This window comes from Schistocerca americana, chromosome 5, assembly GCF_021461395.2.
Source record: "Schistocerca americana isolate TAMUIC-IGC-003095 chromosome 5, iqSchAmer2.1, whole genome shotgun sequence".
Lineage (NCBI taxonomy): Eukaryota > Metazoa > Arthropoda > Insecta > Orthoptera > Acrididae > Schistocerca > Schistocerca americana.
The window spans coordinates 440,529,804-440,544,865 of record NC_060123.1 but is presented as its reverse complement, the minus strand read 5'-3'; the positions used below and the strand labels follow the sequence as shown (position 1 = coordinate 440,544,865).

At 45.4% G+C, this 15,062-nt stretch overlaps 1 protein-coding gene across 1 annotated transcript in view; it reads right to left on the bottom strand.

Moving 5' to 3' along the window:
• Window positions 1-13,004, bottom strand: part of LOC124616420 (probable beta-hexosaminidase fdl) — a 105,444-nt gene extending 92,440 nt beyond the window's left edge. The window contains exons 1-3 of the mRNA XM_047144727.1: window positions 12,976-13,004; window positions 12,773-12,898; window positions 12,466-12,730 (exon numbers count right to left, since the gene is read on the bottom strand). Coding sequence (XP_047000683.1) covers window positions 12,466-12,730; window positions 12,773-12,898; window positions 12,976-13,004 — 420 coding nt within the window. The remainder of the gene's footprint in view (window positions 1-12,465; window positions 12,731-12,772; window positions 12,899-12,975) is intronic.
• Between the last annotated feature and the right edge of the window lie 2,058 nt (window positions 13,005-15,062).

Here is a 15,062-nt window from a genome sequence, read left to right as displayed (position 1 = left end):
GTAAAAAAAATTTTTTAAGTGGCTGACTAGAAGTCTTAGGGTTAAGGGTTAGATTCCAGCCTAATCCTTGGATTTTCACCCTTCACTTGTCACTCTTTTCACCAATGACAATTTTTGACTGTGTGAAAAATGCTAAGTTGCATTGTGGTTCTGGGCCACGTTAAGGTGTGGTTCCTCCTATAACTGTCAGGTAAGTCAGAAGAAAGTGTCTGAGAAGTGCCACACTGCCGAGTGTTAACGAAGGTACACAAATACGGAATACGTTCGCAGGTATACGAATAGCTCGGAAACTTTAGTAACAGAACCCATTACGACTCCTCGACGGCGACTGTTCCTTAGATATAAGGGTATCTTCATTAGTGTCCCAGGGAAGTTTGAGACGACCGCTGTGTTCATAAATGATTTGGCGGAAGCGTAAGCAGCAATATGCTGTTTGTAGTATGTGTGATGAATGACAGCTAGCGCCAGTTGTCACAAAAAAAAGTTCGTGCGGAAAAACAAACCGATATGTTCGAGTATAGCGCTAGTAGTTTGTTGCTTGACACAAATAGCCAGACAGGACGTTGCGAAACAACATGAATAAGCATGTAAGGATTTTAGTAGGGAAGGTAAATGGGCGACTCTGGTTTATTGGATGAATTTTGGGAAGGTGTGGTTCATGCGTAAAGGAGACTGCATAAAGGACTAGTGCGACTCACTGTTGAGAACTGTTGGAGTGTTTGGAATCCGCACCAGGTCGAATTTGGGCAAAGGAAGACACTTCAGCAATTCGGAAGCGGGCTGCTAAATTCGTTGCCGATAGGCCCTAACAACACGTAGTTATTAGGAAGATGCTTCGGAAACTCAAATGGGAATAACTGGAGGGAAGGAGAAGTTCTTTTCGAGGAACACCACTAAGAAAATTCAGGAAACCGGCATTTGATGCTGATTGCAGAAATATTTTTCTACCGCCAACGTACATTTCACGTAAGAGCCGCGAAGGTAAGATATGAGAAATTAGGGCTCGTACAGAGGCAGACAGCCAGTCGTTTCTCCCTCGATCTATTTGCGAGTGGAACAGGAAAGGAAATAACGCTGTAGTACGGAGTTCCGCCCGCCACGTACCATACGGTGGCTTGCTGAGGATGTAGATGCAGAAGGTAGGAGGACGGCAACGGCACGTAATCCCTTCCCATTCCCCCTCCCCCTCCCCCCCCCCAAAAAAAAGCGTAATAAGTTATTTTATGTGTACAAGTACTTCATCACTGGACCATTTTACTAGTTATGCTGAAATTGTAAATAATTCAAAAACGTCTGGCTGGTTGGAGCTTTCTTGTTTAGTGTTACGAGGGTCACTCCAAAAGACATGCACACTATTTTATTTAAAATCCATCTTTTATTCTACACGTTTGAAAGTTTTACGGTGTGTATATACATCCATTAGGAACAGTATTTTCATCTCTCCACATAATTTCCATCCCTCTCAACTGCCTTACGCCATCTTGGAACCAGCGCCTGTATACCCGCACGGTAAAATTCTGGCCCAACCTGTTGGAGGCACTGTTTGGCAGCATGCACAAGGGAGTCATCATCTTCAAACCTTGTTCCACGAAGCGAGTTTTTCAGCTTCCCAAAGAGATGATAGTCACATGGAGCCAGGTCAGGACTGTAAGGCGAGTGTTTCAGTGTTGTCCATCCGAGTTTTGTTAACACTTCCATGGTTTTTTGACTGACATGTGTCCGTGCAACAGCAAAACATCCTGCTTTTGCCGATGTGGTCGAACACGACTCAGTCGAGCCTGAAGTTTCTTCAGTGTCTTCACATGTATCAGCATTTATGGTGGTTTCACTTGGCATGCTGTCTACAAGCAAGAGTCCTTCGGAATCTAAAAACATCGCAGCCATAACTTTTCCAGCAGAAGGTGTGGCTTTGAATATTTTTTCTTGTGTGAATTTGCATGATGCCACTCCATTGAGTGCCTCTTCGTCTCTGATGAAGAATGGAGCCATGTTTCATCACCTGTCAATTCTTTCAAGAAATTCATCCCCACCATTCTCGTACTGTTCCAAAAGTTCTCTGCATACCGTTTTTCTTGTTTCCTTATGAGCCACTATCAACATCTTGGGAACCCACCTCGCACAAACCTTTTTTAGCACCAATACTTTCAGTTTTCTGCAAACACTTCCTTCCCCTATCCCAACGTAGCGTGACAATTCGTTCACTGTGATGCGTCTGTCAGCAGTCACCAATTCGTTAACTGTCAGCAGTCACCAATTCGTTAACTGTCAGCAGTCACCAATTCGTTAACTGTCAGCAGTCACCAATTCGTTAACTGTCAGCAGTCACCAATTCGTTAACTGTCAGCAGTCACCAATTCGTTAACTGTCAGCAGTCACCAATTCGTTAACTGTCAGCAGTCACCAATTCGTTAACTGTCAGCAGTCACCAATTCGTTAACTGTCAGCAGTCACCAATTCGTTAACTGTCAGCAGTCACCAATTCGTTAACTGTCAGCAGTCACCAATTCGTTAACTGTCAGCAGTCACCAATTCGTTAACTGTCAGCAGTCACCAATTCGTTAACTGTCAGCAGTCACCAATTCGTTAACTGTCAGCAGTCACCAATTCGTTAACTGTCAGCAGTCACCAATTCGTTAACTGTCAGCAGTCACCAATTCGTTAACTGTCAGCAGTCACCAATTCGTTAACTGTCAGCAGTCACCAATTCGTTAACTGTCAGCAGTCACCAATTCGTTAACTGTCAGCAGTCACCAATTCGTTAACTGTCAGCAGTCACCAATTCGTTAACTGTCAGCAGTCACCAATTCGTTAACTGTCAGCAGTCACCAATTCGTTAACTGTCAGCAGTCACCAATTCGTTAACTGTCAGCAGTCACCAATTCGTTAACTGTCAGCAGTCACCAATTCGTTAACTGTCAGCAGTCACCAATTCGTTAACTGTCAGCAGTACGAGGCCTGCCGCTGCGAGGACAATCCTCAATATTGCTGTGCCTGCTTTCATCACGTAACCTGCTTGCCCACAGACTAGCTATACTGTGGTCGACAGCAGCATCTCCATACACCTTTTTCAATCTCTTGTGGATGTTTCCCACTCTCTCGTTTTCACAGCACAGGAATTCTATGACAGCACGTTGCTTGTGACGAACGTCAAGTGTAGCAGCCATTTTGAAAACATGCTCACGGGAACAGGTTGAACTAAGTTTGAAAACAAGCGGGAAGGATGTATCTACATACTGTAAAACTTTCACACATGCAGAATGAAACCTATTTTCACAAAAATAGTGTGTATTTCTTTTTGAGTGACCCTCGTATTTCTGGAAGCAGCCGCTGTGCAAATCATCACTGATGAAATGATGCCACCTCCATTTAATTTACGAGTAACGCTTCTATACCTGTCAAGGGAATTGCGGTAGGATGGGGTGGGGGTGGGGGGCGAAAGACTACAGCCACTCCAGCCCACAACGAACAGCCCTGCGTCACCAGAATGCCCGTAATATTCCGGGCGAGTCCGTCCCATTCAAAGAGCAGCTAACGAGCTGAAAGTGACGGGCTTCGCTCGGCGGCAGATGGCGCGGACACCTGTTACGGAACCGCTGCCGTCCCTATCGGGCCGCAGAGGACTGTGGGCGATCCTTTTGCGTGAGCCGTCGCCTTTCAGGGGCGCTAAATTAATCCTTTAGGGAGCGGCAAGGGCTCTCCGCGGCGACATTTAAGCCGCTCAGCAGGCACCAGCAGAGGCGGCGACACGGGCGCTCCACTGACATTCCCAGTCTACCGACTGCGCTGTCCAGCCCGAATTACACCCGTCATTCAGCGAATCACGCTGCTCAGTTCTTCGGAGAGCAGTTTTCCACGTCGTACCTAAAATTCCTACACTGTCACTGCATTTATTGAATACTAAACATTCCATTCACTGAATCAGTCTATGTCTTGTGCCACTTACGGTGCAATTTCAGTCAGTGTAACTCTTATAAAGATACAAATAAAACTGTTTCTGCGTCAGTCACTTGTTTGTTTTGCCACTACGCGTTTTGACGGCTCACACCACGAAGTGGAGAGTTAACCTTCCTGGCAGATTAAAACTATGCCAGACCGAGACTCGAGCTCGGGACCTTTGTCTTTGGCGGGCAAGTGGTCTCCCAAGTGAGCTACCCAAGAAGTAGTAAAGCTGTGAGGACGGGGCGTGAGTCGTGCTTGGGTAGCTCACTTGGTAGAGCACTTGCCCGCGAAAGGCAAAGGTCCCGAGTTCGAGTCTCGGTCCGGCACACAGTTTTAATCTGCCAGGAAGTTTCATATCAGCGCACACTCCGCTGCAGAGTGAAAATCTCATTCTTCAAGTGGAGAATTGTTTATTTACATGGGTGGTGTTTGTGAGGAGTACAGACCTTTTCAGTGTCACAGACAAAGGTCAGTGTAGGTTTTTCTGCGTCTTTTGAGGAACGGTGGAGTTGTATGCATACTGTTGCCCGATTTATGTCCTCCGCATTGCACTTCACATTTACATGCAGTGTGCGCAGTGGAGAGGACATATATCAGGCAACGGTGCGCAGACAACTCTACCGTCCCTCAAAAGACGCAAAATAACCTACACTGCCGTTGATCTGCGGCTGTGAAAAGACATCTGTACTCATCATCAACACCAGCCATGTAAATAAACATATCTCCAATTGAAGATGTGAACCATCGAAAGGCGTAGTGGCAAAATAAACAAGTGACTGGCGCAGGAACTTATACGAGGCGTGTTTGAAAAGTCCATACAAAAATAAAAACTATTTACGTGTTTCGGGTAAGCCTTTTCTATTTTTCGACAGTCTCCTTTTAGACTTATACACAACGCTGTTCTAATTTGTTGATCCTTCTAAATAATAGAAATTGTCCAAGTCTGCAAAATAGCTATTAATTGCTGCTATCACTTCGTCGTTTGAATAAAATCTTTGTCCTGCCAGCCATCTCTTCAAATTGGGGAACAAATTGTCCGAGGGAACCAAGTCTGGAGAATAAGGGGGTAGGGGGGGTAGGGGGATGTGAAACGAAGTGGAATCCTATTTCCATTATTTTTGCGAGCATATCTGCTGAGGTGTGTGCTGATCTTTCTCTTATCCAAATGTTTATGTAAAATATTATGTACCCGTTCATTCGAGATGCCCACAGCACTAGTAAACTCGCGCACCTTACCAATGATTTCTGGAGTCGTAACCTCCACAGGGCGTTACGAACGTTCAGCATCACTTGTGCCCATATAGCCACTCCGAAAATTTTGAAACCACTTGTAAACTGTTCTAATCGAAGGTGGAGTCACTTTAATGTTTATCAAGCTTCTTTTAGTCTCATGGGGAATTTTGCCTTTCATAAAGTAATGTTTAATCACCGCGCGAAATTCTTTTACCTCCATTTCTTGAGAGTCATTCGAATTTCTTGGTTCATACGAATGCCAAAGACAAAGAAATAGACCTATATGGCTGAAACTGTGTGGGTTCTTTACAAAGATGCTATTAACTAAACAAGACCTCGATACGCGCCGGTGGTGCCATCTCTGACTTTGCACGGACTTTTCAAACGCCCCTTGTATTTGTACTGACCAAGAGTTGGAGCCCTCATAATGCCGTCCCTTATGGACAAAATACTTATCTTACAAAAGTTGTCAGTTTATTAATTTCTGATGGTTCAAATACACTGCCGAAAAGAGCTAAGCACCCAGAAGGAGAGGAGCAAACTAAACTCCACGGGTTGACGGGCCAGTGATCGATTGTTAAAGATGTTCGGGTACTACCACCATCTGGGGAGGTGTTCCTGAAATTTAGACTTCTTAAAAAGTTACTTTAACGCGTTTGTGAACATTTATGAACTGTGAAGACAACATCTGTTTAACATCGCTTTAACCTCAGCGTAATTTCTATTGCACCACATCTAAAAATCTTCAGTTTTTTCATCAGAGGTCAATAGGGGGTACTGGTGCATATAATCACAAACTAGTCACTGTGAGAGGCTGTGTGATGTTATTTCTGTGATTGCAAAACAGATTCAAATTTACAAAGCGCAATACAACACTAGTTAACCGAACTAAAGAGGGGAAGGGGGGGGGGGGTGGGAGGGGACGTGTTTCGGATGACGATTTTTTCGGTCAAGCCCTAAACATCTATTTCGTACTAAAGTACTAAGTATCGTTCCTATTTTGTGAAGTTTTGAAGGTCAAACGAATTCATGTATCTCTTTGCGGACCACGCTTATGTTCTTTATGGACGATAAAATTACGTTTTTTGCGATATAGTACAATAATATATGGTGTATTGTACTTAATAGTGTGTAGCATAGCACAAAAATACGCACGTAACCGTAAGAAACAACCACTCGAATGTACTATTGTTGGCAGCTTGGCTTTGTTCCGAGTGGTGAATCGGTGGGTGGGGCAGCGACTCAAGGTCAGGCGTTCAACCTCTCCCAGCAAACACTCATTGAATTACTTTCGGGAGTACAGATTTTTTAAATTTGTTATTTTCAGAGTCGTTTCGGATAACCTGGGTTACGGTTGACCCGAGTTCGGTTAACTGGGGTTTTACTGTACTTTGTAGTATGCGCCTACTTACCAGTATGACGTTGCACTACTACTAGCCTGGATGGGCGCACTGATTAGTTTGGTATCGGTGTCAAACTGTTATATTCTCTGAGGCAAGCTCGCCCACAAATGCCGATTAAATGGTCCTTGATAACCTGGATACCGTTCCGGGAAAAGGTTGACGTCTAAGCTGTTCCCACACTTCTACTGAGGACAGATCTTGCGATCTTACTGACCAAAGGAATACTTCAACATCGAGACGACTGTGTATGTAGTCAAGTGCCACGTGTGGACGACCACTGCCTTGCTGAAAAGTGCTACCACTACACTCGTGGATGATAGGCGGTAGATGAGGACGCAGGATGTACGTGACGTAATAATTAACGCCGTCGCTACTAACAGTGACTTAAAATACCGCCCCATCCCAAAACGCCCGGAGTAACTCCGCTATGTTTCGTCTCAGTTATGTGACTGGATTTGTGATTTCTTGTCAGAGGTCACAGTTCGTAGTAATTGACGGAAAGTCACAGAGTAAAACAGAAGTGATTTTTGGCGTTCCCCAAGGCAGCGTTATAGGCCCTTTGCTGTTCCTTATCTATATAAACGATTTGGGAGACAATCTGAGCAGCCGTCTTCGGTTGTTTGCAGATGACGCTGTCGTTCATCGACTAATAAAGCCATCAGAAGATCAAAACAAAATGCAGAACGATTTAGAAGAAATCTCGGAATGGTGCGAAAAGTGGCAGTTGACCCTAAATAACGAAAAGTGTGAGGTCAACCACATGAGTGCTGAAAGGAACTCAAACTTCGGTTACACGATAAATCGGTCTAATCTAGAAGCTGTGAATTCAACTAAATACCAAGATATTACAGTTACGAACAACTTAAATTGGAAGGCACACACAGAAAATGTAGTGGGGAAGGCTAACCAAACACTGCGTTTTATTGGCAGGACACTTAGAAAATGTAAAAACTTACTAAGGAGACTGCCTACCCTACGCTTGTCCGTCCTCTTTTAGAATACTGCTGTGCGGTGTGGGATCCTTTCCAGATAGGACTGACAGTACATCGAAAAAGTTCAAAGAAAGGCAGCATGTTTTGCATTATCGCGTAATGTGAGAGAGTGTCACAGAAATGACACAGGATTTGGGCTGGACATCATTATGAAAGGTTTTTCGTTGCGATGGAACCTTCTCACGAAATTCAAATCACCAAATTTCTCCTCCGAATGCGAAAATATTTTGTTGACACCGACCTACATAGGGAGGAACGATCACCACGATAAAATAAGCGAAATCGGAGCTCGTACTGTAAGATATAGGTTATTCTTTCCGCGCGCTATACGAGATTGGAATAATAGATAATTGTGAAGGTGGTTCGATGAACCACCTCTGCCAGGCACTCAAATGTGATTTGCAGAGAATCCATGTAGATGTCTTACACATTGGAAGAATAGGACGTATTTCTCCATCACAGCAGCATCCAAACGCGGCCGTTTGTGTTACGGCCTGAACAGCAGCCGACATACGGGGCTGTAATTCTGTAGTCCGGCTGCTGCTGGTTTTCGACCAGTGGTGTGGGATGATAATGTTGCAGTCACTGATGTCGAGGAGGAGGAGGAGGAGGAGGAGGAAATGGACAGGTGAGAGAAGGAGATGTACAGAGGGAGGAAAGAGGAGGAACTGGCTTTAAGTGGGGGGTTGGGGGGAGGGGGAAGGGGAGGTAGGGGGTGGAGCAGTACAAGAGGGACTACAAGAAGACTGGAGGAAATACATACCCTGGCAACGCTGGGTACTTTGCTAGTGTTGAAATAAATTTCGTGGTTAATGTTATAGTGACCTGAATGAGTTGGTCCAAGTGATAGTATGACACACCTGCACATCAGATAACCTCTGGCCAAACTGAACTTTTCACAAACCGCAAGTCAAACGCTACTTTCTGACGTCTGTGTACTTGACTAATTTGAAAAAGAGAAAATCGCGCCTTGCTGGCCTACAATACACGCTTCCAATCAGCTACTGTCATGTTCCTGTGTTTCACCCATTGAGGACGTGCCGCTTTTGAGTGCCGCTGCGAGCAATGGCATTTTGTGAAATATCTGACCCCGAATGTCTATTGCATGCAGTTCCCTTACCAATGTTTACTTGGAAACTGAGGTGGACTAACACCACGTTTCGTCGGATTTGGAATAGATTGTCTCAGACCAGGCGTGACGCTTCTCCAGGTCTTCCTACGAACATTGTTCTAACAGTATTACATGACTGGGTCGGGGGGGGGGGGGGGGGGGGAGGGCGGCATATTGTTAGCTGTAGACTCGTTTGTCATTCCCCGTGGTTACACCAACAAATCAGGCATCACTCTCATTGTGGTCTTGGGCACTTCCAAATACGACTGATTACTTCTGACACTCTGTCTCGTCTGCACTTCGACCCATTGTAGTGCATCTATTTCATAAAAGACACTGGCACAAACAAAATTCAATGACCAAGCACAATACGGCGAACCTCTCTTCGATGCTCACTCAACGTGGTCGGCTGGAACATTGACGAGTATTCTGTCTAACGTTCCCAAGCGCTCCAACATCGAGCCACTGCTGCATCCACAGAATGTTTCAACAAGGCACTGTGCAAGCTGGCGGTGGCTCCATAATAGTGTGGGGTGTTTTTAAATGGAATGGACGTTATTCTGGTCCAGCCGAACCGGTCACTGACTTGAAATTGTTATGTTCAGCTATTTTGAGACATTTGCAACCATTCATGGACCATATTCCCTAGCAATGATGGAGTTTTTTTATGTACGACAATGCGGCACATCATCGGACCACAGTTGTTAGCGATTGGTTTGAAGAAAATTGTGGACAATTCGAACGATTTTGTTACCCGCTTCGCGCGACAGGAATCTCACCCAACAAGTATGCGACATAGTCGAGAGGTCATGTTAGTGCACAAAAATTCTGCCCCGGCATCACTTCTGCAATTATGGACGGATGCGGAGGCAGTATGGCTCAATATTACTGCAGGGGCTTCCAGCGATTTGAGTCCATGACACGTAGAGATTCTGCACTACACGAGGCAAAGTACAGGGTGACGCACGAAATGTGTTACCAATTGTTTCTTTCACAATTTACGACGCACATTACATAGTACCAGCAGAGCTTGGAGAAACAAATGAGTTACGAAATGACGTGTAATTCACGATACTGCCGTTAGGGGACTAGTAAGCAGCAATGGCTGACAATGGAAGACTGACGACACAGCAACGATAGGCAATTGTGTTACTTTTTCATGAAAAGAAAAGCCTTGTTGTGACTCTGAGGCGTTTTCGACAGCAGTTTAACACACGATGGGTCCCTTGCAAGAAAAGCATCCACAGGTTGTACGATAAATTTGTACAGGAAGGAACAGTATTGGAAGCGAAGCCACCTCGGCCTAAGCCTGTTTGTTCGCCGGAGAACATTGAAGCGGTACGAATTACTGTACAGAGAAGTCACGGGAAATCGTGTAGAAAGGCAGCAGTGCAAATGGGAATATCCCGACGCTCCATTCAACGCATTCTTAGAAATGCCCTCCATATGTACCCATACAAGATGACCTATGCACAGGAGCTCACTGAAGAACCCAAGTAGCAGAGACTACTGTTTGCTCAGTGGGCGGAGGATAGGGAAGAAACTCTCAACAACGTTTGGTTTTCAGACGAGGCGCATATTTATTTAGACGAGGTGGTTAACAAACAAAATGTACGCATTTGGGCCACTGAAAACCCACAAGTGCTTCATGAACGACAACATTATGCTCCGAGGATTACAGCGTGGGCAGCAATTTCCAGTCACGGACTTATTGGACCCTTTTTCTTTGAAAAAACTGAACAGCGAGCGTTATTTGAGCATGCTTCGCAATAGCTACATTCCACAGCTTCTTGCTACTGCCTTGCCATTCAACACGCAGTGGTTCATGCAAGATGGAGCAAGGCCCCATACTGCAAACACTGTTGGAGTTTTTACACGAGCATTTCGACTTGCGGATCATTGCACTCAGGTTTCCAGGTCGCTTCAATGACTGACATAGGCCGCTTGTACGCAGAATGCTCAATTGCCACCTGTACTCGGAAAGTTACGTTGAAGTCGAAACTTCAGTAACTTCGTCAAACAGTTACAATTAAAGTATATTAGACAGTCAACGGAAGGCAGGCTGTCCAGAGCAGCGAGAGCTCAGTCTTGTAACCTACTCCGACCGAAGGGTGGGAGCCGACTCCCTCAGGAGCACCCATACAAGCCGAACACGGAACATCTCCTACCCCCACGACAGTGGCCGTGGTTAAATGTTCCAATCAGCAACTCTAAAACCAGCGGAAAATTCCACTCTATTGCCAACGCACTACTATTCCACCAATGGAGATTCTTGGCGCCAATTTCTGCGCCGATTTTGCTACGTCACGAAGCCATCCCCTGAGCAAGCCAATCACAGTTACGGTTTTGCAGAAAACGCGGGAATTTGCCCACCAAGACTGCCTGGGAACACAAGTCATTACCACGCCTCGCTGGTAGCCCGCCAGAAAGTGTTTTCACTAAGTTTCTGCAAAGTAACGGAATCTCTAGCCCAGACGCTCCTTCAAGCCACTGTGGGCGTGTCGCTCCCGCTCTTATGACAATGTCGGCGTCTGGAAAGCATCCACTCTACTCCATCACACCCGTCAGCTTAACCCTTCCAAGTGCAGCAGAACCCGCTTGTCACCGGACCACCCGGGTGACGAGAGACGCTGTGTGGGAAGTTCGCGCGTGAAGGAATAGCAACTTTTCACCGCATGCAATTAGAGAGGAAAATCGAACTGCTCTGAGTAAGATAGAAATATGAGAGGGGGCTCATGCCACCTCTAAGTATATGTTCCTTTCAGATTCTATTAACAAATTTTATATTCAAAAACAAAATGGTAACATTTCGTGCGCCACCCTGTAGGTCCAACATGATATTTGGAGTTCTCCTACGACTTGTCAGCTCAGTGTAAAGCGATCGTGATGCGCTGAATTATTCTAGTAGCTTGTTGTTGTCTTCACTCCTGAGACTGGTTTGCTGCAGCTCTCCATGCTACCCTATCCTGTGCAAGCTTCTTCATCTCCCAGTACGTAGTGCTACCTACATCCAACTGAATCTGCTTAGTGTATTCATCTCTGTCTCCCTCTACGATTTTTACCCTCCACGCTGCCCTCCAATACCAAATTGGTTCCTCAGAACATGTCCCACCAACCGATCCCTTTTAGTCAAGTTGTGCCACGAACTTTTCTCCCCAATTCTATTCAACACCTCATTAGTTATGTGATATACCCATCTAATCTTCAACATTCTTCTGTAGCACCACATTTCGAAAGCTTCTATTCTCTTCATGTCCAAACTATTTATCGTCCACGTTTCACTTCCATACATGGCTACACTCCATACAAATACTTTCAGAAACGACTTACTGACATTTAAATCTATACTTGATGTTAAATTTTTCTTCAGAAACGCTTTCCTTGCCATTGCCAGTCTACATTTTATATCTTCTCTACTTCTGGCGAAACGTCAGAAAAATCATTAGATGAACGTCGGCCGAAGAACCCGAGACAGAAGCAAATAGGCAGTTTGTCAACAAGTGGCCACGAAAGCCTTAATTTTGTATAAATCGTAGGGTCAGTATTGCCTCACGTGTTCCAACATTTCTACAGAATCCAAACTGATGTTCCCCGAGGTCGGCTTCTACCAGTTTTTTCATTCGTCTGTAAAGAATTCGCGCTAGTATTTTGCAGCTGTGACTTATTAAACTCAGAGTTCGGTGATTTTCACATCTGTCAACACCTGCTTTCTTTTGATACATACTTCTAATTGGTAGCTCTCTAAAAAGGCCAGAGCCAGCTCTCACAATTAGTGTGCTTCGCTCACCTGGAGGCGGTAGCCCTCGTCGGTGTCCAGCGTGAGGTGGCCCGTGGGGCGGCTGCCGTCCGCGTCCAGCCTGACTAGGACGGTGAGCCGTGCGACGGTGGCGCCGCGTGCGGCGTCGCACGCGACTCTGTCGGCCCAGGCGGGCCTGACCAGCTGCAGGTGACGCGCCAGGCGCTCGGTGGCGGCCGCCAGCAGGTCCCGCGTGTCTTCGTGCTGCGGGTTGGACAGCCGCAGGCGCACGTCCAGGTCGGCGGGCAGCGCGGCGCTCGAGTTGGCGAGCCGCAGCGCGCCCGTGGGCCGCGGCCACAGCGGCGTCTCCCAGGCCGCGCAAGTCCACTGGCACGTGTCCAGGGACACCTGCGGACCGCCCTGCCACAGCGCGCGCACGCACCGCCCGGACTCGCAGCGCCACGTCCACGGGCCCGGGTCACTGCTGCAACCGGAAACACCGTCACGCAACGTGACGCTTTCAGGGTTCCGTTCCTCACTTGGCAAAAACGGAACCTTCACAGCACGAGTGTCAAACCCGCGGGCCGCATGCCGCCAACAAACATCAAAGCGGTCCGTCCAAAGAAACCTATGAAATTCCTTTTGTATGAAGTTAAGGAAACAAAAGAAAAATTCGGAGTAGGTATTAAAATCCATGGAGAAGAAATAAAAACTTTGAGGTTCGCCGATGACATTGTAATTCTGTCAGAGACAGTGTCTTGAAAGGAGGATATAAGATGAACAACAAAAGCAAAACGAGGATAATGGTATGTAGTCGAATTAAGTCGGGTGATGCTGAGGGAATTAGATTAGGAAATGAGACACCTAAAGTAGTAAATGAGTTTTGCTATTTGGAGAGCAAAATAACTGATGATGGTCGAAGTAGAGAGGATATAAAATGTAGACTGGTAATTGGAAGAAAGGCGTTTCTATAGAAGAGAAGTTTGTTAACATCGAGAATAGATTTAAGTGTCAGGAAGTCGTTTCTCAAAGTATTTACATGGAGTGTAGCCATGTATGGAAGTGAAACATAGATGGTAACTATGTTTGGACGAGAATAGAAGATTTCTAAATGTGGTGCTACAGAAGAATGCTGAAGAGTAGATGGGTAGATCACATAAGTAATGAGGAGGTATGGAATAGAAATGGGGAGAAGAGTTTGTGGCACAACTTGACTAGAAGAAGGGATCGGTTGGTAGGACATGTTCTGAGGCATCAAGGGATCACCAATTTAGTATTGGAGGGTAGCGTGGAGGGTAAAAATCGTAGAGGGAGACCAAGAGATGAATACACTAAGCAGATTCAGAAGGATGTAGGTTGTAGTAGGTACTGGGAGATGAAGCTCGTACAGGATGGAGTAGATGGAGAGCTGCATCAAACCAAAATTCAATTCGTCGTCGTCGTCGTCGTCGTCGTCGTCGTCGTCGTCGAATTGAATTTTTTTAGTGTCTCACCACTCGATGGTGTTATATCATTTGTCCATTCCTCTTTGTCCAGCAGTTATTGTTACTGTAAAGTACATTATGTGCGAGCCAAATATATTGTTCTTCAAGTGTGTCTTAGGCAAGTTAAATGGTCTGACACCCCTGGCTTACACGATCAGTTTGTCCCTGTGTCTGTCTAGACCACTTATCCTCAGAACGGCTAGCGATAAAAGGTTGAAAATTTTGTAAAATACTAAAGTCTACGATACCTCTTCAGTGTAAATAATTTAAGGTAAATCAATGCAATCAAAACATATGGCCTTAAATGTCGCGCGTACTTCGCAACTCAAAGCCACTCATACCTACAGATGACCTATTTACATACATGTCAGGCCCGGGTGTCTACCGGTGAAGAGCGAGTTGGAAACCCAGAGGTCGCGCGATCAAACCTCTTTCGTACTAGTGGTTTTTCGGACTTAGTTTTAACCTAGCCTTCACCTGACAAGGATGTGAGAAGTCGCCAGAAACAACACATGGATTAGCTTCCACGTTAAACTGTAGAGGTCGCTTTTCCTCTGTTAGGTAACTGGAGTAGGCTATTGTCACACATGTCACCGAAGTGGCGTCCAATATAATGACTTACACGAAGCCACTGAGCCAAAAACCAATACCAATACCAATACCACCACCGTAAAGTTTCTACTGAACCCTCAGAGCACTAGTCTAACTTCCATTTTCCGGTTCTGTTTTTTGAAGCACAGTGTTGTGCTTCAAACAATGAGGAAAAAACCGAAAGGTTAAAAATCCGATACCGATATTTTAGTTTTTCATAAGTTTTTTTCGGTATTTGTTTTGTGTATGTTGTAACAATTCTCTTATTTCTACTAACAGCCGGGTGAAAAACCAATATATCAGTTTTATCATAGCAGGAGTGCTAAGACTTTTGGTTTTATGTAAAACTTGTTTAAAATAGAGTAATTATTCAGAAGATTTCCATTCCTTTGAAACATTGGATTATTAAACGCTGTTCAGTTACATTAATGTGACCAACTGAATAGCCTATTAACGGCTGCGGGGCTTTAAGGGAGGGAGTCAATGGTTTTCTGGAAGGTATAGACGGGGATGTGGAGCTATGTCGACTCGAGAGCCGTGGCCAGCTGAGAAATTTTCCGGATGAGGACTAAT